The following is a 27,666-nucleotide window of genomic DNA, read 5'->3' on the forward strand; positions in this document are numbered from 1 at the left end:
GAATTTTCCAATTCATCTGATGTTTTTGAATGGTCTGCCTTAAACAATGTGCTTTAGATGTAAGATAACCTCTTTTTGTTGAATGAATTCTCGGGTTTGATCTCTGCCTGTTCTATGATTCTGCCAACTTCAATACATATACTGCAGATGGATCCTACCAAGTCATCTGAGCCTCAACTCAGGCAGATCATGCCATGAAACACAAGCCACCATATTAGTTGAGCACCACCAGCAGCTCAACTGGCTTTCCGTAACCATGTACAAGGTCATGATATACCTTTGCAATCCTCCAATGGCAGCATCCAAACCAGCCATGATACAAGCCAATGCCACCACAGTAAAATAAGTTTCGTTGGACCTTTCTTACTGTTGATGTTATGTAAAGGAATGTGTTACCTGTGCTATGATTACATCTGTAAAGCTTTTGTGCTTAAAATCAAAGACTATACTGTTATGTAATAGTCACTATGTTTTTGTTATGTGAATGTAGCATTTGTATTTTTGTCTGTTGTTTATTCTGTTCACCTTCTGTAGTCTTTACTTGGAACATTTTATCGATTCCACCCTCAGGCTCAGTTTTTCTTCTTACACAATGGTATATGGTACATTTCTCCCTGTGGCACCCACCCGATGCTCACTTTACTGTAGGTGTCATCCAGCGTTCTCTCTTACCAGGGCCACCCTCCTACTCATTTGTTGCAACATACAAGAGGAGGACAAGGAGAAAGGAAAGGCATCTTCAGGTTAGGTGGCCCATAGAGTCTTGAGTCGGTAGTCCTTGCTTTGTTTGGTCTAAGAAGTTCTCGTTCAGTGGTTCAACCTTCGGTGGGATGCAATCCCTGACTTTCTAGTGATTCCCATCATGACTAAAAAAGTTCTTGATTTACCTGAAACAAGTTCCCAGTTGACTGATAGAGTCTTGGCTCCAGTATTCCTAATATCACAGCTACAGTAGGAATCTGAGTCTCCTGTGTTCCTAGAATGACATTCCTATGCTCTTTGTTATGGCCTGCCGTGTGTCATTAAAATTGCGACGCTAGCAAATAACATCAACTCAGGTGGACACCACCCGCGATCACATGACTCTTCTTAGCAGCGCAATTAATGACGATGACTCCACTTAGTTTAGTTATGTTAAAGTTTTATGTCTCGTTACAGAAATAAAGCTCTATAATCTTGTCAGTGTGTCTACCCTGAATTGTTTTGCTAAGTGTTTAGTGTAAATGCAGATTTCAGTTACGAGTCACTTTTAAAAAAAGATGTTTAAAGGATTATTAGGAACAACATCCTCATACTGTGTTGGACCCCCTTTCACCTTCAGAACTGCCTTAATTCTACGTGGCATTGATTCAACAAGGTGCTGAAAGCATTCTTTAGAAATGTTGGCCCATATTGATAGGATAGCATCTTGCAGTTGATGCAGTTTTGTGGGATGCACATCCAGGGCATGAAGCTCCCGTTCCATCACATCCCAAAGATGCTCTATTGGGTTGAGATCTGGTGACTGTGGGGGCCATTTTAGTACAGTGAACTCATTGTCATGTTCAAGAAACCAATTTGAAATGATTCGAGCTTTGTGACATGGTGCATTATCCTGCTGGAAGTAGCCATCAGAGGATGGGTACATGGTGGTCATAAAGGGATGGACATGGTCAGAAACAATGCTCATGTAGGCCGTGGCATTTAAACAATACCCAATTGGCACTAAGGGTCCTAAAGTGTGCAATGAAAACATCCCCCACACAATTACACCACCACCAGCAGCCTGCACAGTGGTAACAAGTCATGATGGATCCATGTTCTCATTCTGTTTACGCCAAATTCTGACTCTAGCATCTGAATGTCTCTACAGAAATCAAGACTCATCAGACCAGGCAACATTTTTCCAGTCTTCAACTGTCCAATTGTGGTGAGCTCGTGCAAATTGAAGCCTCTTTTTCCTATTTGTAGTGAAGATGAGTGGTACCCGGTGGGGTCTTCTGCTGTTGTAGCCCATCCGCCTCAAGGTTGTGCGTGTTGTGGCTTCACAAATGCTTTGCTGCATACCTCGGTTGTAACGAGTGGTTATTTCAGTCAAAGTTGCTCTTCTATCAGCTTGAATCAGTCGGCCCATTCTCCTCTGACCTCTAGTACAACAATGTCAGGGATGAGGAAGACAGTACCCCCCTCTTAACGGACGCCTCCTGGCGTCCCCAGGAAACAGGTACACAAGAATAACACAAGACACAATATGAAAGTCAAAAAGGCAAGACAGTGCCAGGGATCCGGACCCCCAAGACAAGAAGCGGGTCTCCAGTCTCCGCAAGTAGGTGGGCACAGGATCCTGCGCCACTCTAGGCTCACCAGCCAGCCACGCCCCAGCGGGGCTTGCCATCCAGGAACACGCCCGCAGAGCTCGCTGAACAGGCAAGCACCTGTGGGGCTCCAGATCGGGAACACTCACGCGGATCTCGTCGACCGGGAACAGGCATCCGGAACCCTCCCTCCAGAAAGCCGGCACTCGCGGCACGCCGTCCGGGAAGCAGGAACTCTTCCTCTGCTCCCCAACCAGAACCGGCACAAAGACAGCCATCCTAGGACAGGCACACCTCCCTCCAGGGACCCCTGGCTCACCGAACAGGAACGCAGGCCCACGTCTCGCCGTCCGGGAGCTCAGCCACGGCTCACCATACCGGGACACGGACACCAAACAAGACGAACAAACAAGAGGAACAAACGAAGGACGTGAAGAAAACTAGGTAAACAAAACAAAAAACAGCTGTCTGCTGGGTTCTAGAATGGTTGGATCATTCCATCAGGGATGGGAAAGACAGAACCCAAGTGCAGACAGCTCTCAACCAAAAATACTTTTATTATATAACAAAAACACCCTCGAGTGGGTAAACAAGGCAAGAATATAAATGATAACATACAACAAGACATGGCAAAACAAACCAGGACCCATGACAGTGTCAAACGTGACACACACAATGATCCGACACAGGACATCACACACAATGGCTTTAAATAGGGAAGAACTAAACTAGGGAACGAGGACACACAGGTGAAGGGCGCAAACTAATAATGAATAATTAACAAGACAACGAAGGGGGCGGGGTCAAGACTTAAGACAGGAGAGCACGAGGCACATAAAACACAGGTCACGTGACTCTCCACACAAAACAAGACAACAGTGAGGGCTGCCATGACCCTGTCACATGAAACACATAAGACATACAGGGCAGACAGGATCATGACAAACAAGGCATTTTCACTCACAGGACTGCCGCATACTGGATGTTTTTCCCTTTTCACACCATTCTTTGTAAACCCTAGAAATGGTTGTGCGTGAAAATCCCAGTAACTGAGCAGATTGTGAAATACTCAGACCGGCCCATCTGGCACCAACAACCATGCCATGCTCAAAATTGCTTAAGTCCCCTTTCTTTCCCATTCTGACATTCAGTTTGGAGTTCAGGAGATTGTCTTGACCAGGACCACACCCCTAAATGCATTGAAGCAACTGCCATGTGATAGGTTGATTAGATAATTGCATTAATGAGAAATTGAACAGGTGTTCCTAATAATCCTTTAGGTGAATGTATATTTTGATACATAACTGATTTCCTATAAGTCAAAATCACATCAAACTTAGGAACGTGTTCTCCATAACATCTTAGAGTTGTATGCTGGGAAACCTACCTGAGATGAAAGAATTGTTGCTGACCAGCTCTGATGATGACGAACGGCCAAATGATGATTCATTTGTCTCCAAAGATCTGTTTGAAGGCCAGTGATGTGTTTCATTGGTACTTATAATGGGACTCTCTGGAGTGACTTGTGACGGCTGAAGCCTTTGTGTCGTGCCGGCCAGCAGAGTAAGTATAGAGGAAAATGCTGCTTGTTCTCTGTTACCCTTTGAGGAGCCTGTGGAATTGAATTGGACTACAGACAACGGATTTGTTTCCTTCACAAGGAAGGACGTTGAGGTGGGCACATCCAGAAATGACACTGCTGACCCAGACGCCTCATTATTCACATCATCTGAAAAACAGAGAGTAAAATTAATGCAGGTATTTTGAAGGATTTTGCAATCACAGTTTAATTTAAATTTTCCAGGCTGTTATTTTCTTTTCCTGTTCAGAAATCATTTCCTTTCACAAAATATTTTTCACTAATAAATGTTTTTTTTTATACCAGAATCATTAACAGTTCTCGCCTTCGAATCAAAACCAAAAATGGGTCAATCTTGAATAGTCGTGGACAGCAGGCATTGCTAACTAAAAATGCAAGCTTATAAAGTATTAAAGAGAAGAAAATATTTCGTTGTTGATTTTAATAGCTGGCACAAATTAATATCTTGTTTGGTAGCGACCCAAACCAGACAGATCCAATCTGGACGGGTTTCATCCTCATTCAAAAACCATTAACAATAGCAGGTAAAAGAAAATACATTCATCTAAACTCAACATTTTAGACAGAGTATAAATCAAATGTATCACTTTAAGACTGAAGCTGAAAGATAAATGAAGCAGGTGCAATTCAGGTTGCTATGCTGACTGAACAGAAACTCTTTTTTACTGGCACACCTCCACAATGACTTGCTCGCCAGTTCCTCCCTGTCGCTCTTATATCCTCAATATCTGGAGGTCAGAATGATTCATTCATAGAAATCTGAAAGACCTAAATATTCACAGACTGTAAGGTTCCTCCTGACTCAAGCAAAATGAATTTCCTAACATACGGTGTGCTGAATGGACAGGTTTATCTGCAGCTGGGCAGTTTTGCTTCATGTCCTGGAGGGCCAGTGTCCTAGGATTAACACATACCTGAATCAATCATGCCTGTCATATTTAAGTTTTCATTAAGATCTTTGATCAGTCTATTGAAGTTTAGTTGATTATAGTTGTTTGTTTGTTGTTGTTGCAGGACTGGAGTTGAATAGGTCAACACTACAGATTACATTACTGGCATTATAAGACTACAGTTGTGTCCCTAATGATCCCAGCAAGCAATTTTGCATTTAACTCATGCCCCGCCAGCCTTCTTTTTTTTGTTGAAAAGTTACCCACCAGCAGTTTTTGTGATTTTCACAAAAGTTTCACAAAATGCCTTCCAAGAATTTGTTTGTTCTAAAAATTAGGGCTGTCAAAAGATTAATCGCAATTAATCACATACAAAATAAAAGTTTGTAAAGCATAGATTTGTGTGTGTTTGTTGTGTGTACGGTAATTATTATGTATATATAAATACACACATGTACAAATTTAATAAAGGTTTATTTATGTATATATTTTTTATTTATATATAATATAACAATTTCAAAAATATAAATAAATAAATACATGCATGTAAATGTTTCTTAAATACATGCATGTGTGTGTATTAATATATGCAACATAATTACACACAGTGCACACACATAAATTTTGCAAAAACCACCATTGTTTTGTATGCAATTAATCGCGATTAATCTTTTGACAGCCCTACTAAAAATATAAAAAATACAAATATATAAAATGAAAGAACAGACCATCTGCTTTCAAACAAACAATAAACAAACAAAACGTGAAAAATGTTTCATCTTATCTTTATTTCTCTCTCTGTTTATAAACTCTTAAATATGTTGTTTTTTGTTCACATATATATATACATATATATACATATATATGTGTGTGTGTGTGTGTGTGTGTGTGTGTGTGTGTGTGTGTGTGTGTGTGTGTGTGTGTGTGTGTGTGTGTGTGTGTGTGTGTGTATATATATATATTAGGGGTGGGAATTGCTTGGACCCTCATGAATCGATTCAGAATCGATTCTTAGGGTCCCGATTCGATTCAGAATCGATTCTTGACGTACTAATTTGCATATCTGTGACGTCATTACGTCACATTTGCTCTCAAAGCCAAAATGTTTGCGCTTTTGCTAGTAGTCTCTGAACTGTCATATACTGTACTTTAATGCAACTAAGGGATAAATAATGTCATTCTTATATACATATATGTCCTGTTTCTGTAAGACATTAAAACCAGTAAAAATAGTAATTAAACGTGACATATTAATTCTATATGTTAACAGGCATTAACTTCCACGAACTGACTAAAGTTAAGCGTCTAATCATCATCATTATACACAGTGATTGGCAGTATTACTGTATTTATATAATACAGCGCAAACAGCGACTGAATAACAAACTATGTGCATATTTTACAGAAGTATTCATGTTATATCTAAACAGTCAGCGGATGGGTTTGGGCAAGGGTGTCCAATACGTAGATCGCAAAGGCAATCCCGGTAGATCACACATAAGTTAACTGCTGCTCCACGAGCGAAATTGTCATTATGGTCTTTTAGAGTAATTGTGAAACACGCAGGTCTTTTTTAAATGCTGCGCCTTCCTTCTCAACTGTGTTTTGCCAGGCCACTGCAGCTCAGTCATCTTTAACTTCCAAAATTCACATGGATGCGCATTCTTGCCTCACGCAGGAGCAGATGCACGCGCACTGTGTGTGTGAGCGAGCAAACGAGAGGGAGAGAGAGGCAGCGTAGCGCTGATTTGTATGCTTCTGATACAGTTGTAATTTTCTAGTTTGTTTCACTAAACCGCATCTCCGCTATTTTAAGGCGTACTCGACATGTACTCAAAAAGAATAAAGTAATGGTGACAGCCCTAAATTATAATATGCAGTATAATCCTAGAAGCATTTAAAGTGTTCTTTCTCTTCTGCTCTTGTAAGCTCCGCTATGCGCTCGTGCAGTGCGCGCTCTCTTAAGTTGTCTGTGTGAAGCACCGCTCCCCCAGTTGAGTTCCGCCTTTTGGTTCTGAAAACGTCACGTTATTATTTTGTAAACTGACATTTAAGAATCGATTCTTGAAATTTGTGAATCGATTCAGAATCGGCCCACGTCCGAATCGCGATTCATCTAAGAATCGATTGTTTTTCCCACCCCTAATATATATATATATATATATATATATATATATATATACATATATATATATATATATATATATATATATATATATATATATATATATATACAGGGCCTGAAGTTAACTTTTTTGACCACCAGCCACTGTGGCAGGTGGATTTAGAAATCCACCTGCCACAGAGACTTTTTACCAGCCAGTTTTTTTTGCCCGAATAGTGAATTATAACACTGTCTTTATTGTATGAATTAAATATATTTTTTTCAGAGCTACAAAAGTGAATTTCTCTTTGTCTTAGGTTGTTTGATTAACATTAATGACACAGACTTAAAGGTATTGCGGAGGATTTTCTTTTTCCGGGTGGATCATCAAGACTATTGGTCCTCCTAGTTGTCAATCAGTAGTGTTGCCCAATTGCATTTTTTTTTAAAGTGGAGAAGGCAGTTCTTTTCTAAAATTCAAGAAAATCCTCCGCTACACCTTTAAGTAGGTTAATTGAGGTTACTGTCTCTTTAAGACCAGCACAGACTGTTTTTTGACTCTCTATACATACACTTAAGACATAAAGAAATGTTTTATTAGAAAATGAATACTGTTGAGATCATTTTGTTTATATGTGCCCTGTCAAGAGCAGAAAGATTTTATGTACGCTTGCTTTTAGGAAGCGTCTCTCAAATGTGCCCTATTGAGTCCCCTTAAACCCGCGCACGCACACAGAGACAGAGAGGGCACAAACTGCGCACATAAACGCCGCACATACGTTGTTTTTCATTACTATATTCGCAAAATGTATGTTAATGTACTACAGTATAAGGCATAGTAGCGCAACTCTCTCTAAAGTTTACACATCAAGAGTTCTGATCCGTCCCACAGCAGCACTACACATCTCTGCTGTGCTGCAACTGTGATTATACTGTAGCCTATGTCAGCATTACATTCTCATCCCATCTCACCAACAGTTTAATACTTACTCGCACATCCAAACAGTCAGAGAAGTGCCTCATCTTCTTTCCAATCGCATGAACGTTGCGAAACAGCAGTCACATCCTCTCAATGAATCACTCAATTTGCATCGGTGATATGCGCAGGTTGATAAGAAATGAGCGGGTGCCGGTTACGAGTCATCCAAAAATATTTTAATGATATTCAGGCCGCGGTCAGTCGGTCGAGTTTAAAAACTATTTTGAACAATTGCGGGCGGGGCGGGTTAGTTGAAAATGTCGGTCGGGAGTGGGTTGTTTATACAATGACCCGCGCATCACTGATTCGCATTGCCTACCCGCCAATGTGGCTGGTAGATTGACAGTGTTACCCGTCAATTGCAAAATCCACCCGCATTTGGCGCGTGGTCGGGTGTTAATTTCATGCCCTGTATATATATATATATACATATATATATATATATATATATATATATATATATATATTGATATATATTCTCACCAAAAGCGTACAAATGACACGCAGTGTGATTATCGTGCAATAGATACGCCAAATTCCGATTTTGCGTGCATATGATACGCCAGTCCTTCCCATTCACTTATATGGCGAATCGTTTCGTGACGTTTTATTTATTGTTTTCTCATTTGTTTTCTGTTTTTTTTTACCATTTTCGCTTGGGTTTAGGGTTAGAACAACTTTTTGTTATATAAAAATGACATCCTAACCCAAACCCCAACTCTAACCCCAACTCCAAGCGACCATGGCTTAAATATAGATAAAAACTTAGAGAAACCTGTATATTAAATAACCTGCTTAAACAAATGTGAAATCTAACCCTAAACCCAAGCGAAAATGGTAAAAAAAAACAGAAAACAAATGAGAAAACAATAAATAAAACGTCACGAAACGATTCGCCATATAAGTGAATGGGAAGGACTGGCGTATCATATGCACGCAAAATCGGAATTTGGCGTATCTATTGCACGATAATCACACTGCGTGTCATTTGTACGCATCTTGGTGAGAACGGGTTGCATATATATACATATATATATATACATATTCAGAATGATTATCAAAACATAAAGTGTAAAATTTAATAAATAATTTTTTGATTCAATTATTTTATTGGGTAATCTAGTCTGACAATCACGGTATTACAGATTATCATAAAAACTCATTTTTTGCATGCAAATGTTTAATCTTAATTGATGAGAGAACTCGGGGAATGAGTTAAAAGATATCTAGCCATCCAAACACAACCCAGATATCTAAAATAAGACACAATTTGGGCTGTCAGTAAAAACTTAATAGCCCCCCCCCAAAACAAGAAATAAAATACATAAAATGTTGACTTTGCTTACATAATGGAATATCAGACATTTCACAAGTTAATTTGGCTAGAAGTGGGTTACTCATAGCCGGACTAATTTGGGTCCTCTATAGTTAACCTAGAAGGTGAAATGATGGCACACACTATTTATACTACAAAATAACATAGAGTAGGGCATAAGTATGTTGATTTAGGGCACATGTTAAACTTCACATAAGATTGTAAAGATGAAATATCTGCTCTTCATTAGTTAAAACAGACAACAAGCAAGGTTAGATCAGAAGTTAATAAGAATCGTTTGAGTGTGAGTTACATCAGCACTTTCAGCATGTCTTACAGTGGCTTTGTTCAATGAGATTAAATAGACAGAAGCATCAGTAAATCTTGCACTGTGCTCCCTTACTGCTTCAATCTTATGTGCGTCTGTCTGCCCACCGACAACATCAATCAAATAAAAGACCTAAGAAATAAACCTCACAGTCAGCGTTCTTTCTACAAACAAAACTGAACACCACTTGCAAGAAATGTATATTGGCATGAACATTGTAGAATATACTTTACATCATTATTCTTTATTATTATATGCAATGAGATTAAATGGAGATTAAAAGAGACTTCTACAGTATGTCTTAGCTTATTAGATTTATATTTTTTGTGTTTACAGCCTTTAGTATTTGGTTCATCCTAAACCCATCTTGTGCTGGCAGCATTTATCCTATCTGCACCTCAGTACTGACCTCACAGCATGCACTGTGTTGGCAGCAACTCTGTGCCATGAAGGAGCTGCATATGAAGCCAAAATGCAAGATTGATCAAGAGAAAGACTGAAAGGCAACATGCAGGTATAGAATAGTTCATGTCGCTCAACTGGTAGAGCTTTGGGTTGAATTACCAGAGAACACAAATACTGACAAAAATATGTGTGGCTTGTAATACAATGTAAGCTGCTTTGGATAAAAGTGGCTGCCAGATGAATAAATGCCAAGTTTAGTCATAAAACTCTTCTATGCAGCTGAATGCTTCTGAGAAAGCTGGCAGCACAGCTTATCAATCTTCTCTTTCTATCAACGTTACCTATTTATTTCCATTCTGTTCTGGTTCATCTCAATGCAGCGTGCCATGAGGTTATTCCTATAGTACCCCCCTCCTGCCCCAGCACCACCTGCCTAATTCTGCTACAGGGGTTCTCCATATTTCCTTGCAGCAGCATGCATTCATATCCTCTGTACCTATGTGCATGTTTAAGCAAAACCCTTCACTCATAATAGCAGTAGCAACCTAGCAGATCAAGATAACCAAGCCAAAACTTTTGTACATTCCTTGCCTTATAGAAATGCTAAAACTACATACTAAGAGTTGTCATGATTGAATTCGATTGATTTAAATAATATTACAAAGGATTGTTTCAGAAGAAAGATGTGTGTCAGTAAATATCTTGAAAAACAGATTGTGTGTATACTTATTTGACATTATGTATTAGTCTTTTCAAAACAACATCAGTATCAATAGTATCATTCATTTTTTCCATATCTGGAGCTATGAATCTATTTTGTCTCTGTCAGCAGGTTAGAGGTCAGACCTTTATAGGATATAATATAGCAGGACTCAGAACCAGTTGCGAGTTACACAGTCAGCCCAGGACCTTCTATTGTTCAGTTTGGTTAAATCCACTGAAGAACCGTGAAGGTCATCTAGTGTCCCTCTGTCCTGTGAATCACACCCCAATGGCTAACACAGTTGTCAATATTCCTGTGGAGTCAGTGTATGTGTTTCTCTGCAGTTTATAACACTTTCACTTAAGCAATGCATTTTCCACAGAGAGTGTCTGCAGAGACACACCACAAGAACAACAAATGGGTCATTCTACAAAAAAGGTGGAAATGCTTGTCCCTTGCTTTTGCAGACCCCTTAATCATTTAATTTGACCCAATAATCCCATAATGATATATATTTAATAAATATAGACTGTCCTTAAAATGATGAGAGAGTTTATTTATTTAAAGGCTCTCTAAGCGAATATGTTCGACGTCACTTGTTGTTGATATTTGAACTGTTTTCAAACAAACGGAGCGTAGCTAACTCCTCCCCCTCCCTTCCGTGCTTTCGTGAACGCGACCAAAATCCTTCTTGGTGTTTATTGGCTGTAAAACTTTGTTTTGTTTCATGGTACAGGTTTGGCCACTGTGTGTATATTGAAGTTTGTAGAGCCTGGGCTGTCTACAGAGATCGCGTTTTTTTACAGTTTGATCAGCGGTCAGGTAGTAAGCAGATAATGAAGAGATGTGTGCTGTATGTAACAAAAAATGTTTTATTGTCTAAAACGCGTGAATTCGCTTAGAGAACCTTTCATTTTCCTTTTTTAAACTTTAAAAAAAAAATTCTGGTCCTGAAAATTGCCCTGTCCCTTTGATCATACATGGAAGTATCTAATTTACATTTACCTTTAACCCTGTATGAATTTACTACAACACTGAAATGGTAAAAATACACTATTAATATGAATAGTATAAAATAAATATTTGGCAACCAAATTTATGTCATTGGTGTTACCCTACCCAAAGCACTTTTATTTTGAATCAATGCATCAGCTCTTTGAAGTTTTTCATGGGTCAAGAGGTCAGTGAAAGAAGTGCAGTGGAGGAAGGCAAAAGGTTTTTGAGATGTCTTACCTTATTTGTCTAAAATATCATGATATATCTAAGAATTTTGAGATAAGATTTTTTGGATGTCATTAGTGTTACTCTTTTTTATAGCTGGGAGTGTTAAGATCTTTACATAAAAATACATTATACTGAATAAGTATGTGATTGTTACATCTCTGATGAAAAAGCACATGGCTAATGGCAGCCATTTTGTTAAAATATTAGTTTTTTTCTGTAAATTGTCATTGGTGTTACCGTCATTAGTGTTACTTCTCTAATGAGGACTTCCTAAGCACTATTCCTTTAACTAACCAACATAAAAGCATAAAAACAAAACAAGATGGAACATTTTATGAAAGTTTATAAGTTTTATCATATTCATTATCTATTATTATATTCTACTTTTGTCATTGGTGTTACATTTTGTCATTGGTGTTACATTGTGTCACGGGTGTTAAACCACGTTTTGGTGTTATGAATGTATTTTCTTGCATACTTTCTAGTAATATTTTGTTGTTGATAAGAGATGTAATTTCAGTCTTTGCATCAAAGCCTTTTTGGTTGAATATTTTTGTTTTTGTTGGTTTTAAAGAAAAAGTCAAACTGAGAATCAAAAAATTTCATACAATGCTGGGTAAAGATGAAGAATTTAATTAAACAAATATTAATAATCAATTATTTTTCTTGCTGTTATCATTCCTCTACTCAACTTTTAACTAAATACATACACAAGCTATAATGAGAAAAAATATTTAGTATAAACATTTATGCTGTTTAAATCACAGGTAACACCAATGACAAATAAAGGACTCATGGATTCTTTATTAAAATGTATTAAAAAGTCAAAAATAGATTAAGCTCCCCGTTTTGTGGATTCATAGATTTGACAACTTAATTAATGCTAATAAAGAAGTTTTGGCTATGTTGAGAGAAGTTAATTTAAGCAGATTTCCATCACCTGAATTCCACCTTTTTTGTAGAATGACCCAAATAGCATAAGATGTCTCTTTAATACCTAACTGTTTATCTTAGTCAACAATACAGATAGGGAGAAAATGTAGATGCTTGTTGAAGTCTCTTGTTTCTCAGATTTTTATACTGAAAATTACTTTAATTGCATGTCTTTTCTGTTAGTGAGAATGTTTGCAAAATCTAAAATCTCTCTATATTTATTTTTTGTCATGTTTCTAGGGTTGGATGGTATTACTAAAATAGTTTGGTCATGGAACTGAGCAATTCATTAGGAACAATTTTACACATATTATTCCAGCCTGGTCTCACTGTTAATACATGTGAATAATATGTAAATATCTTCTTGAGGTGCAGTATTTGAATTTAAATAGATAACGAACGCGAGATTTGAAGTTTATGGTCTCTCAAGATCACTGGATAAAGGGCTGAATTTAGATCTGTTCCTCGCAATTGTATGAATTTTAAAGATGTGGTGGATTGCAGGCGAATAAATTAAATTCATATAAATAAAAAACATCTTTTGTGAATTTATGTTGTGTTTTGGTGAAATTTTTGCATATGAAAAAAGCCTTTTGTGTGTCATGGCAAACAAACTAAATATTACACAAATGTTATTCATTTGTTTAATTAAGCAATATCGCTTGAGTAGGAGTGTGATATAGAGCAATATTGCTTTCATACAACAGTTCGACGGCACACGTTTGATAAAAGAAAACTAAAAAACAACAACGCAATGATTTTAAAAGCCTCTTTGTTGGGGAACTACTTTCTTCTCTTTGAAGGCCAGAATGACAGGTAACGTTCAGCTGTTTGTTGTGAATGTCATCATAACTCAATAGAAGGAATAGCCATTTTTCAATATTACCGTTTCGTGGTCAGAAAGTGTAGTTTTAAGATTAGTTCAGGTGAGAATAATATTCAAATCTGCAGTCAATTAGTAAAGATAGCACATATTTCAACATTTGCGTAGAAAGATTCAGACGTGAGATTCAGACACAGCCGCTGACCACAGCCTGATCTCGGACACTTATAATTTAATCACTTCCGATTGGGATTCACAGACTGATTCAAAAGCTAGGGGACTTATTGAAACAAACAGCAAGTGTTTAAAACAGTGTTTGAGCCCGTGTATGTGTGTGTGTGTGACCATCCGCTCTGATGATAGCTTTTTCCAGTCAAAGATGAGTGTAAGGCTCACGTGTTTTAAAAAGCCTCCCTCACTAATTGTAAAATAACAAGTAGGTGGCAGAATGATACAAACAGTGAAGCGGTTACTGTTATGTTATCAGTAGAATATAGCATGGCTGGGAAGAGCTCTTAGCCAATCAGAATCGAGAACCAGAAAGAACTGTTGTATAATATTATTCAATTATCTGAAAGTCATTAACATTTCATAAGGTAAATGAATAAACTGTCTTAAATAAATAAGAAAAAACAACAACTGAAAACATGTCATCAACAAAAAAAGGCCAATGCCCCAAATATGTACGTCTGTATAACCGTTAATACTTAAATTATTAACATAATTATTTCTGTCAATACGTCAATATTATGTTTCAGTGTGTATAAAACTAAGTAATTGGTACAACCACAAAAATACACAGGTGATTTCATGAGATCATGTTGATTATTAATGTGATTATCAGTAGCAACAGTGCAACACATCATGCAGATACAGGACAGGATCATCGGTTATTCACGAAAAACTGTGCTTTAGACCATGACATTATTGTTGGTGTCATATGGGATTGTTTAAGTATTCCTGCTGATCTGGGAGAAATCCCTTTATAGAGTTTATATTTCAATTTAGGGATGATTCAAAATCGATTCTCATAGGCCACGAATCGATTTTGTTCCAATTTTATTTCTGCAAACACTGAACATAAGATTAACGTTAATCTGATAACTAGTCCTCTCCAATAGATGTCACCCTTTTTTGAAAATCAAAAATCGGACTGAGAATCTAAATTGAATCGATTTGATAGCTTGTGAATCAAAATCGAATCGATCTGGAACATCTGAATCGATACCTAGCCCTATTTAAAATGCTGCCAATATAAAATAAAACATCCAGCGAGAGGACAACTGTGGATGGTAAAGCCCTGCTGATGTGAAAGGTTAAAGGAGATTGTTTTCAAGCTTACAAAATGGCTATAATAACTCATAAAACCTGTAAAGTAGCATCTCAGAATACAAAACATATCTAACCTTGAGGCAGGTGGGATACAACAGCAGGAGACCCCGCTGGGTTCCACTTCTGTTAGCCAAGAACAGAAAGCTGAGACAATCAATGAAGGATTAAACGACCCAACATTTTAATAAAGGCCACAATATACTCATATACTGATGGCTACTTTGTGTTTAATAACACGTTTCATTTAACCCACTGATATCTGCACAAATACAATTTATTGAAAATGTTACATTAGCCTATATAGATCTGTACTGGTTCACAGATTTCCACCATCACATGGCCTTCACCATCATACCACCCCAACCTTAAGTTTAAATAAAACAGAACAGAGACCTCTATTAAGTCATAAGACCGTAAACTTTGCAATATTACTTTTCTTCAATAAATCTTTTATCCACCTGCAAGCCTTTCTTCCTCGCAGATCATTTACAGTATCTCACTTCTGAGAGGCAAGTGTGCATGCCATGAACTAATGAGAAGGTGTATCCCACATACTATCATCTTCATTCAGCCCGACCCTGGAGTTTTGTGCCTCCAGAAACGCTCACACACTCACACCGCAAATGCCACGAACAAAAATGTGAATTGCAGTAAAAAAGTGTAGGAATGAGATCAGTGTTTCAATCTGATCAACTGTTTATTAAAAATGAAGCCATGTGGACCTGAGGAGCTTCATCCATGGCTGTCTATTCTCTAAATCACACTTTCAGCACAGGGCTGGAGGCAAGCTGAACTTAACTTCAATAACTGACCCTTCTGAAGAGGACCTTGCTGTGGGGAACTCATTTAGTGCAGTTAACTAACTTAAGCAATGACCTCAGTTAAAATGATGTAAAGGTTAGGTAATGCACAGCTGCTTCTGTATCAAATTCGGAAGCAACAGTTTGCTGATTTCACCCTGTAACCATTCACACGGTAATAATGTACTTTTCATATTTTTCCTATTCATATTCAAACCTTTTTTGAGACTTTACAATGAAATGTGTTTCCCCTCCTGACTGAAAATCTTGCAGACTCTGATTTAATATATAGTTTGAGGAATTTGGCAACTACAGCACATTGTAAACTCTTAAATGGAAACAAGGGAGTTGCTTTATATCACGGCTGTCACACAATTCGTTTTAAAGTGAACATTTCTCAAAGTTAGTTTATCAAAACATTTAGAAATGCAAGAATCTGATGTTTACAACCTGCTGGTATGTTTAAATTGAGTGTTGTTTACATGATTAAAAAAAGGGTAAAATATAAATTATTTCCTATTAAAGGTGCAAAAGAGGAGGTTTGTTTTATACATTTTTGCAATATTACTTGAAACTGTCTTTACTTAATGATAAAAGACTATTTATTAGCTGCACTGAAAGTAATAATATTAATATACGTCATCTGTGCACAAGATAGGGCCTTAAAAACATCAGCCAATTGCTCATGCGGTCATCGCATAAGCGATTGGCCCTCTGGCTTGTCAATCACTGCCATTACGATCCTTGTGAGAGACGTGCGCGCTCCAGTGACTAAACACAGGCGACGCATGCGCATAGCGCATGAAACTCCGTCTTAAGTTTTGTTTTGTTTTCATTGTCGATCCTGCTTTCCTCCTCGAATTTGCACCACGGTAGAGAAGAAACTCGAAGGAGGACGCAAAAGAAAGACTTCTTTCAGCCGCTGGGAATAGGAGAAAATTGTCAGAAGAACTTAATGTAAACAGAGACGTAATTGGAGAAACATTTCAACGCTGGAGAGCAATGAAGGAACAGAGAGGTGTCAAGACAGACGCGCAGTTCGCAAAATTCTTCTCGACAGGTAACAGTGATTATTCTTTCTTTGGGGAATAATTATTGTTGTACTGTTACTCAAGAATATTGACGTTGTTCTTGTACTGTAGTTGTAAGGCAGTGACCAGTCTGCTACATGCTAGTTAAAATGGGAGTAGCGTAGACTGATCTAACGTTTTAACGTCTTATTTGTTTATTATCATCATTTCACATAATGAATCCACTGACGCGAGTCACGCGACACAGCATATGCCGGTGGTAAACAAACACTCGTGTTCAAATATTCGTGCACGAGTTTTGGAAGGTGTTACCTAGAAATGAGCTGTGAAGGAGGGAGGCTGTTCTTACGCATGCGCTTGTTTAAAAAACTCAGTAACCGTTTTTGGATTCTCAGTCGGCGAAAAACATCCTCTTTTGCACCTTTAATAGTAGGTATAATATTAATTATGTTGGCTTGAGAAAGCCAACATACTGTTGTTGCACTTAAACTTAATATTCTTTTTCTTCTGAGACTAAAATTTCTAACTCTAACTCGTCCTAGAGCTTTCAAGCTACAGCCATCAAACTTTGGACAGACCTTCGGTCTGATCTGACTCGAGTTGCTATATCTTTTCTAACTGATGGGACCTTCCGAATTCCTAAACGGGGCGCTGAAACACCCCAAAATTTCCATTGACTTAACATTGAGACAAACTTTGACGGGTCATAGCTGCGAGTGAGAAACTTGTAGAAACTTGTGGCTTACCACATTAAAGGAGGCTGACAGGCTGTGTAAGAACATACCTCACAATGGGGTAAGCTGTACCCCTGGGGTGTAAGAGGCCCCCAAAATTTCCCATTGACTTATAATGGGGCAGGAAACATGCCCATAAAAGGGAATAAAAGCATCCCAGATGGAATATCTTCACTTTAGAGTGTCTTAGAGACATGGGGGTGGGCTCATTTTACTCAAGCATCCAATCAGTCTCTTAGGATCACCCCAGAGCTATTAAGCCACGCCCCTAGCAACAATTTTGGGTACCCTAGCAACATCTCCCATAGACTACCATTATAAAAAGCCCAGATGGATATCTTTGCACCAGAGTGTCATAGAGACATAGGGGTGGGCTCATTTTACTCAGGCATCCAATCAGTCTCTTAGGATTCTTATTGAAGTATTAAGCCACGCCCCTAGCAACAAAATATGAAGACCCTAGCAACATAATAAACAAAGCCTTATATCTCTGGATCTGAACATCGTAGAGACACATGGGTTGGACCGTTTTACTTGTGGCTTGAAGTGTAATCATTATGGGATGCCAATTTTCTCCCTAGCAACCAAACTTAGTACCATAGCAACGGAATAAACAAAGCCTTATATCTCCGCTTCAGAACATCATAGAGACACGGGGGCTGGACCGTTTTACTTGTGGCTTGAAGTGTAATCATTATGGGATGGCAATTTTATCCCTAGCAACCAAACTTAGTACCCTAGCAACGGAATAAACAAAGCCTTATATCTCCGCTTCAGAACATCATAGAGACACGGGGGCTGGACCGTTTTACTTGTGGCTTGAAGTGTGATCATTATGGGATGCCAATTTTCTCCCTAGCAACCAAACTTAGTACCCTAGCAACGGAATAAACAAAGCCTTATATCTCCGCTTCAGAACATCATAGAGACACGGGGGCTGGACCGTTTTACTTGTGGCTTGAAGTGTAATCATTATGGGATGGCAATTTTATCCCTAGCAACCAAACTTAGTACCCTAGCAACGGAATAAACAAAGCCTTATATCTCCGCTTCAGAACATCATAGAGACACGGGGGCTGGACCGTTTTACTTGTGGCTTGAAGTGTGATCATTATGGGATGCCAATTTTCTCCCTAGCAACCAAACTTAGTACCCTAGCAACAGAATAAACAAAGCCTTATATCTCCGCATCAGAACATTGTAGAGACACGGGGGTTGGACCGTTTTACTTGTGGCTTGAAGGGTGATCATTATGGGATTCCAATTTTCTCCCTAGCAACCAAACTTAGTACCCTAGCAACGCAATAAATGTTAGCTTCATGCTAGCTTCCTGCTAATCATGCTAGCTTCATGCTAGCTTCATGTTTATCATGCTAGCTTCATGCTAATCATGCTAACTTCATGCTAGCTTCATGCTAATCATGCTAGCATCATGCTAGCTTCATGCTAATCATGCTAGCATCATCCTAGCTTCATGCTAATCATGCTACCATCATGCTAGCTTCATGCTAACTTCATGCTAATCATGCTAGCTTCATGCTAATCATGCTAGCATCATGCTAGCTTCATGCTAATCATGCTAGCATCATGCTAGCTTTATGCTAATCATGCTAGCATCATGCTAGCTTCATGCTAATCATGCTAGCATCATGCTAGCTTCATGCTAATCATGCTAGCATCATGCTAGCTTCATGCTAACCATGCTAGCATCATGCTAGCTTCATGCTAACCATGCTAGCATCATGCTAGCTTCATGCTAATCATGCTAGAATCATGCTAGCTTCATGCTAATCATGCTAACATCATGCTAGCTTCATGCTAATCATGCTAGCATCATGCTAGCTTCATGCTAATCATGCTAGCATCATGCTAGCTTTATGCTAATCATTCTATCATCATGCTAGCCTTATGTTAATCATGTTATCATCATGCTAATTTCATGCTAATCATGTTAACATCATGCTAGCTTCATGTTAAATTATGCTAGCTTCATGCTAACTTCATGCTAAATCGTGTAAGCATCATGCTAGCTTAATGTTAAATCATGCTAGCTTCATGCTAAATCATGTTCGCTTCATGTTAAATCATGCTAGCTTTATCTTAAATCATGATAGCTTCATGCTAAGTTGTCAAACTCTACTCTCAGACTAGGCTTTCTCAAGCCAACATAAAGTTTGTTCCGACGAACTTTTCTATCTAGTTTAATATAGCATGCTTTAATTTGTATATATACACACTATTTCTGAAACTTATAAGTATAGTAAGAATTAGCACAACCTTGAACCCATCAGAGAGCTGTTTCACGCAGCACAACGGCACAGAATCTGTGCCACAGTACACTGACCTGAATAATATAAAACAAATCTAGCAGAACGTCAGAATTCCTTTCTACCTAGCTGAGTTTTAGTGTGAAAAGATGCCTGAAGCGGATAGATATCCTGTGAGAGTGATGGATATAAATTTGACCACTGCAAATTTTAACAACTAACCTGAATCTTAGCATATATCTGCTGCTGCCAACAACATCGGCTTAACACTACATGACACTTCACAGTCACCATGGCACTGTATGACTGATATATGCGTTTTTATTTCAGATGCTTCCTCTTATTTAAAATATTCACTACAAATATATTTTTTTATCCATGAAGACACTTTTTTTTTGTAAAAGTGTGTGACTTAAATACCCCAGAAAACATACTTAGGAGTAAACATAAAACATGCGTGTGTATTAATAATTTTATTATTAGATTATTAATAAATATTATTAGTAGAAGTAATCTGAAATGATCCCCCCCTCCAAACTACAGTCCCCCCAGTGAATTTCTGCCATTTCCAGACCTGGATATTAAAGTGGATATTTAGTAGTTATTCCTTTAACTCAAGTCACACCACTAACACACTACTAGAACATCATCTAAACCAGCATTAGTAAATATATATGCAGTAATCAGTTTTGTGTTTACTGATTTCTGATGCTTGCATTCATTTGAAGACATTCATTTGGTGGCTGGTGTGGTGTGACATTCCTGTGAAGTCACAATGCTGTAAGTAAAGTGTGAAAAGCAGATAAAAATGTGTGAAATGAAATAAAGTTTAATCTTATAATAACTTGAATAAAGAGAATATGTGCTATCACGGGCTGTGTTGAATGTAGAGTAATTGTGTAGGAGGAGAAAATAATTGAGAAATAAGGAGATTCACTGTATTTTGAGTATCTGTCTCATGCAGTACATAACCACTTTCCAATTCCAATAATTGTAATTAATGTTACTGCAAATGCTCAACCATTCGGACATTGTACATAATTTATACATTGTCAGAAAAAATATGGTCAAAAATGATCCCCAATGCTAAAAGCAATGCTATGTGTTGCACATAAAACTAGAAAGTAATTTATTACCTAAAAACAGTTGTGAGAGTTGTGATTGGCTGATGTGCTGTACAAGACAGTAATTACTAAAATTAGTATCCTTTAAAGAAAACCAGTTGAAGTTTGCAGGATTTCCGTGTTTTGTTTGAGTACCATATTAGCAAATAAACTGAATATAACAGAACAGTTCACTTTACAATGGTGCATAAAGACAAACAAACCGCAGTTAGTTTCTGTCATGATGCGGATTTGCCAGGTCCTTCCACACACACACCTCAGTTTCTCCGATCACCATCACCTGAGTTTTGCTGCACTATTTCTACCAGCCACAAACACACAAACACCGTCCGGTCTCGTCTAACAATAACCACTTGTACATATACCTGACTCTCTAACAATCTGTCTCTTTCAGAATCTTCCCTGATCATCTTCATCATCATCATCTGGATTTCACCTTTCCCAGTGTGTCTGTGTGTCTGTGGCTTTCACCCGGATTCCATCACCAGTCATTACCACCCTTCCACTATTTTCCAATTTATCAATAAACTCTGTTATATTTTATTACATCTGTCTCCGTTGTCTTCTGTCGCCTGACAGATGTAAGCAGTTAGTTTTTTTTGGCCAGGGAAAACTAATATGTGGACTAAACAAATGCAGATAGATAGAAGTCTGCTAACATTTTTTTTCTGCTTTCTTCAAATGGTTATTAATGTAAATATTAAATAATATAAAATAGATAATTCATTAATTATTAACCGTATAATATTTTCTTAAGCTGAAAATCCTGATTTTCTGTTGCCCACATTAGTCATTAGTGTCAATTATGTTACTGTCAACTGTTACCAAGGTAATAATGCCACATTATAAAATATATAAAAATAAAAATTTGACAAAAGCTGAAAAAGATAATGACTTTGGAAGTCTAATGTACCTGCAATTATATAATAAGCAAAGAGCTTTACAGAGGTGGTCCCCAAAAAACCTGTAGTTGTATGGAAAGTGCTGCATATCCATTCTATACAACATACATACACAAATATAACAGATCTGTCAGATTATACATGTATGTGATACACAACTGCTTTACACAACTGCAATATATCCTGAAGACACAAAATGTATGTTTCTGTGAGCAGATAACCAGCCAGTAACAGTACATGATGCCAACAAATCATGTTTCCTCTTGTCTTATGCCTACCGCTAACAAATGCATTAGTTTGCATAGTTACAGAGGTTCAACTGAAGGCGCTGAACAGCCTATCATACACAAGAGAGATCAATGTTTTACCGGCCAAATCCCATTTAATAAAATAATAAACCATGGCAAAGGATGACACTCAGAAAAACTGATACTGTATGCCTCCATCTGCATCTGTGGCACCCAGACGCCTCCGCTGAATCAGAGCTCATAGATTTTTTTTAACAGAACAACGGAGACGCTTGCATTTCATCTAATCCCATGAAGATTTGCTGCCTGCCCTTGAAAGAAATTAAAACTTCATGTACGAACTTTACTGAGGATTTCCCCATTTCTATCCTACTATGAGCATATTAAAGAAAAGGGTACATGCTCCATAATCTATTTAAATCATCACAGATTATTCCATACATGAAACTGATGGTATGTTAATGAAAACCTGCCTGTATATCACTCAATCTTAGACAGCACAACTACAAACCTATCTAATAATAATTAGATCAGTCTATTAGAGTCAGATGTTATAACACATGGATTGTAAAAAAGCTCCCTAAACTGCAATGTAGACCAGACTTTATGCCAACATTCACTAGATCCACCCATCATGTTTTGTTCTGTTAAACTCACATGCGCTTTATTAAGCCACAAATCCCCAAGTTATACAACCATCCTCCTACAACGTTAAGATGTATTACTTCTGTGGCTGTTTTACACGGCTGATTCAGTCAGTTAATCCCCATTAAGAGAAAGGACAAGGTTAGAATTTAAAGAGGGGCGTTTTAGGACTTTAGGGTTACACTGATGTCTTGGGAATGATAAACACCCCTACACCACAGGGCAACCATGCAGTGTATCCTGATTTACCTCCGAGTGAGAGACGGTACTGTTAATAACAGTCTGCAGAGAGATACGACTGTTCAAGAGGAAACTGGGTCTTAAGGGGTTTGGTGCATTTCCAGACATACAGATCATTTGCTTTCTAGGAAACAGCCCTCAATGAGCTCAAAAATAAGTTCAAAATCATGCACTGAAGGAATTTGTATGCAGGTAAAACATAGGCTTTATATTATAGGCAAATGTTGTGATCAAATTATTTACAAGTTATAAATTAACTAGTGGTTACTCTAGTGTGAACTTAAAGGTGTAGTGTGTAATTTATAGAAGGATCTCTTGACAGAAATGCAAAATAATATACAAAACTTTATTATCAAGGGTGTATAAAGACCTTTCATAATGAACCGTTATGTATTTATTACCTTAGAACGAGACCTTTTTCTCTACATGCACCGAGGGTCCCCTTACATGGAAGTCGCCATTTTGTGCAGCCATTTTTTTACAGAAGCCCTTAACAGACAAGCTTTTTTACTAAGTTGTCTCCGACGATAACATGTTTGTCCGGTGCCAGCTACCATAGCTTTTCTATGTGTTTCAAAAGCGAGGGGTGAGCAGTGGACTAAGCCGTTGGTTGCCATTCGCAACCTCACCACTAGATGCCGCTAAAATTTACACACTGCACCTTTAAGTCAGGTGAAGAAGTGTTTGCTGACACAACAGCTGTGAATTAGCAGCTACAGTCCTGTAAGTGATCTGGCTTCAGCAGATTTCACCTGTAGTTATTAAAGAGGTTTTAGCAAAGCCATTGATTGTTTAAGACCTTTGTTTAACTGTTTAAGGAAATGCCACTCAATAAAATGCTCTGTTATTTGTTTAAAGAGCACATATCATCTGATTCAAGATTTTACATTTCCTTTTGTAAATGTGTATTAGTTCATGTTAACGATATGCAAAAGGTACAAACCCCACAGTAAATGAAGACGTGAGTTATCGTCTCCAACGTAAATCTCTTTTCTTGGACTACAACAAACACACGGATTGTAGGCAACAGTTTACTTCCTGGGATTGGTGATGTAGACAAGACCCACATTATCATAATTCATCCAGCTTTAGACTCACAGCCTGTAAGTTAACTCCTGTTAGCATTGCATTGTGAGCAAATCTTTCAAACATGGTAAGGAGCGTCACATTTCCGGCTGACGTCTGAGGTATTTAGGCCAATCACAACGTACAGATTAGCTGGCCAATCAGGAACACAGTGCTTTTCAGATGGTTGAGCTTTGTACAAAATCAGGGCGTTTGAAGAAGGCAGGGATATCTGGAGCTACAAAAATTCACGGTATGTGGAATATATTGTGTTTTTTCTTCCAAAATCCACTCAAACACATTGTATTATACCAAATACACAATTAACGTTTTTTAGCAATAAAATAGGTGCACAACAAATCTGTATTTGTTTATCATTGAGATTTTTCAAATTAAACTCATTTATACATCAAGCTGCATACATCAAACTTATGTAGGCTATATATTTAACCATATTAACTCTTTCACCACCAGCGTTTTTAAAAAAAGTTGCCAGGCAGCGCCAGCGTTTTTCATGATTTTCACCAAAGTTTAATGCCTTCCAGAAAATATTCTTCTTTAAATATATAAACATACAATATACCAAATGAAAGAACAGACCCTCTGCTTTCAAACAAAAAAAAAACGTTTCATCCTACCTTTAGTGGTTATTTTGTAATCAGCTTTGGAATATGGGTAGGTTTTTGCAAAAACACCATATTTTGAGCAAAAATCAGAGATAATTCCTTTTTTATGACGGACTTTTCATAGAGATCCCATTCAGAGCGATTTTTAAAACAGACACGGACATGCAGCAGCTTGCCATAGAGCAATACTTCCGGTTTTAAAAAGTTGCGGAAGGGCGCCACCTGGTGGATAATAGCGTTACTGCGGAAAGACGGAAAATCTCGTCATTGGCGGGGAAGCGTTTTCTCTTAACTCTTTCCCCGCCATTGACGAGATATCTCGTCAATTAAGAGAAAACGCTTCCCCGCCAATGACGAGATTTTCCGTCTTTCCGCAATACCGCTATTATCCACCAGGTGGCGCCCTTCCGCAACTTTTTAAAACCGGAAGTATTGCCCTATGGCAAGCTGCTGCATGTCCGTGTCTGTTTTAAAGATCGCTCTGAATATGATCTCTATGAAAAGTCCGTCATAAAAATGGAATTATTTCTGCTTTTTGCTCAAAATATGGTGTTTTTGCAAAAACCTACCCATATTCAAAAGCTGATTACAAAAGAACCACTAAAGGTAGGATGAAACGGTTTTTTTTGTTTGAAAGCAGAGGGTCTGTTCTTTCATTTGGTATATTGTATGTTTATATATTTAAAGAAGAACATTTTCTGGAAGGCATTAAACTTTGGTGAAAATCATGAAAAACGCTGGCGCTGGCTGGCAACTTTTTTTAAAAATGCTGGCGGTGAAAGAGTTAATTGACGAGATATCTCGTCAATGGCGGGGAAAGAGTTAAAGGCACTCTAAGCGAATCTGCGAGACGTTAGTTTTTGTTGATGTTTGAACTAGAGCTGCAACTATCGACTATTTTTTCAACCGATTAATCTATCGATTATTTTTTTGATTAATCGAATAGTCTAATTATTTTTTTATACATATAATTCCCCAACAAATAATAAATGTAACATCTGCCATTAACGCCAACATTTTATTTAAGCATTTTCTTAACTAAACAAACACACAAACCAAAATTTTCAACATGAAAAATAAAGTGGCAGTGCCACTTTAAAAGAGGCATTATTCACCTTAAACAATAAAATAGGCATATATTAATATTTTAAACATTAGTTTATTATTAGTACATGCATTAACTCAGCATTAGTTCAGACTGAAGTAAAAATAAGTTCATTGTGATTCATGAACCCTTATATAAAATGTAATGGTTATATTATTACTGTTAATATTATTACTATTAGTAGTACTGCATTCTCATTTAACTTTAACATTTAACTTTTCTTAAGTTCCGGGTAAAAAACAAGTTCAGTTAGTATGATCTTCTAATATTTTATAAACAGCGTTTACGCTGCTGTTACTTTAAATAAACGCATGTCAGGAATACCTTACAAGACGAGCTTCTGTAATATCAGCGCACATATTCGCAAAAAAGACGTTCATTGGGAACTCCGCACTGCCAGCTGGCTTTCAGTGCATTGTTCTCAATGTGACAGTAACTTATTATTTCATAACTTCTTAATATAAAAACATGTCCTGCTCTTTATTTACTGTTTCAACATACTGCCCAGAAGCGATGCAATGTCGCGTCTGTCAGGCGTCTCGCAGCTCGTATTAAACGAAGATGTAAACGCAGCTGTATTAAGCACAATATGTATTGATTCTATTGTTGTATAAAAACTTACTGTAATAGTTCAAATTCTTACGCTGACGTCTCGTCATTTTGAGGTCGGAGAGCCCCAGGTTGTTTTCTTTTAAGATGATCATACACAGGTGTTGCGCTGCTGTGGTATGCCATTTCAGTTTTGCACAGTATGTGTTTTATTTGGTCTCTGCTTAAAGTATTCCCACACTTTTGATCGCGTTCTGTCTGTTTGGTATAACACTTGTATCACCCGGTCGGAGCTGAAGCCGCCTTCATTTCAAAATGTAAACAATGCGACGCATCGACGCATTTCCGGCAAATCGACGTAATTACCTAATCGACGTAATCGACTACGTCGACGCGTCGTTCCAGCCCTAGTTTGAACTGTTTTCAAACAAACGTAGCATTAGCTAACTCCTCCCCCTCCCTTCCGTGCTTTCATGAACGCGCCCAACCCCCACCCCCAAATCCTTCTTGTCATTTATTGGCTGGAATACTTTGTTATGTTTCTGATGGTAGGTTTGGCCACTGTGTTTTTATTGCAGTTTGTGGAGCCTGGGCTGTCTACAGAGATTGCGTTTTTTTACAGTTTGATCAGTGGACAGGCAGCAAGCAGATAGTGAGGAGATGTTTGCTGTTTGTGACCAAAAATGCTTCTTGGTCTAAAACGCGTGAATTCTCTAAGAGCACCTTTAAGTTATCTCGTCAATTAAGAGAAAACGTTTCCCTGACGAGTTTTACCACTAGGTGGTGCTCTTACCCAACTTATAAAACACTGAAGCATTCATGGATTCAAAAATAGTAAAAACTCTGTGTATGTTTTGATCACCTCTCTGAATCTGATCGATAACAAAAGTCCTTTACAAAAATGAAATTATCTCAGCATTTTGTTTAAAATTTTGTATTTAAAAAAAATCTACCCATATTTGAGAGGTGATAAAAAGAGAACAAATAAAAGTATGAAACATAATTTTTTGTATGTTTGTTTTTGTTTGATTGTTTTAAAGCAGATGGTCTGTTCTTTCATTACATATATTGCATGTTTATATATTTAAAGGAGAACATTTTCTGGAAGGCATTAAACGTTTGTGAAAATCATAAAAAATGCTGCCGTTGGCTGGCAACTTTTTTTAAACGCTGGCAGGGAAAAAGTAGATAATATGCAGTATGCAATAGTATCATAATTTCCTTAATGGTTGGACATTATATTGGAAAGAATATTAGTATTCCAGTAAACAGCATAGTTTTAATGAGATTAAATGCACATATACTGTACAGACTTTTATCATTTTTGAACAAACATTAGATTATAAGGATATCTTGTGCTATAAATGTATGGTTAGTTTAAAAGAATCAGGCTTTTTTTC

The 27,666-nt window shown here is 37.6% G+C and overlaps 1 protein-coding gene across 3 annotated transcripts in view; it reads right to left on the bottom strand.

Annotated features, from left to right (window-relative positions):
- Positions 1-27,666, bottom strand: part of kiaa1549lb (KIAA1549-like b) — a 131,136-nt gene that overhangs the window by 101,747 nt on the left and 1,723 nt on the right. For all 3 annotated transcript variants that reach the window (XM_073815719.1, XM_065269990.2, XM_065269991.2), the window contains exon 2: positions 3,682-4,023. In XM_073815719.1, coding sequence (XP_073671820.1) covers positions 3,682-4,023 — 342 coding nt within the window. The remainder of the gene's footprint in view (positions 1-3,681; positions 4,024-27,666) is intronic.

Source organism: Paramisgurnus dabryanus, chromosome 9 (genome assembly GCF_030506205.2).
Source record: "Paramisgurnus dabryanus chromosome 9, PD_genome_1.1, whole genome shotgun sequence".
NCBI classification, from domain to species: Eukaryota; Metazoa; Chordata; class Actinopteri; order Cypriniformes; family Cobitidae; genus Paramisgurnus; species Paramisgurnus dabryanus.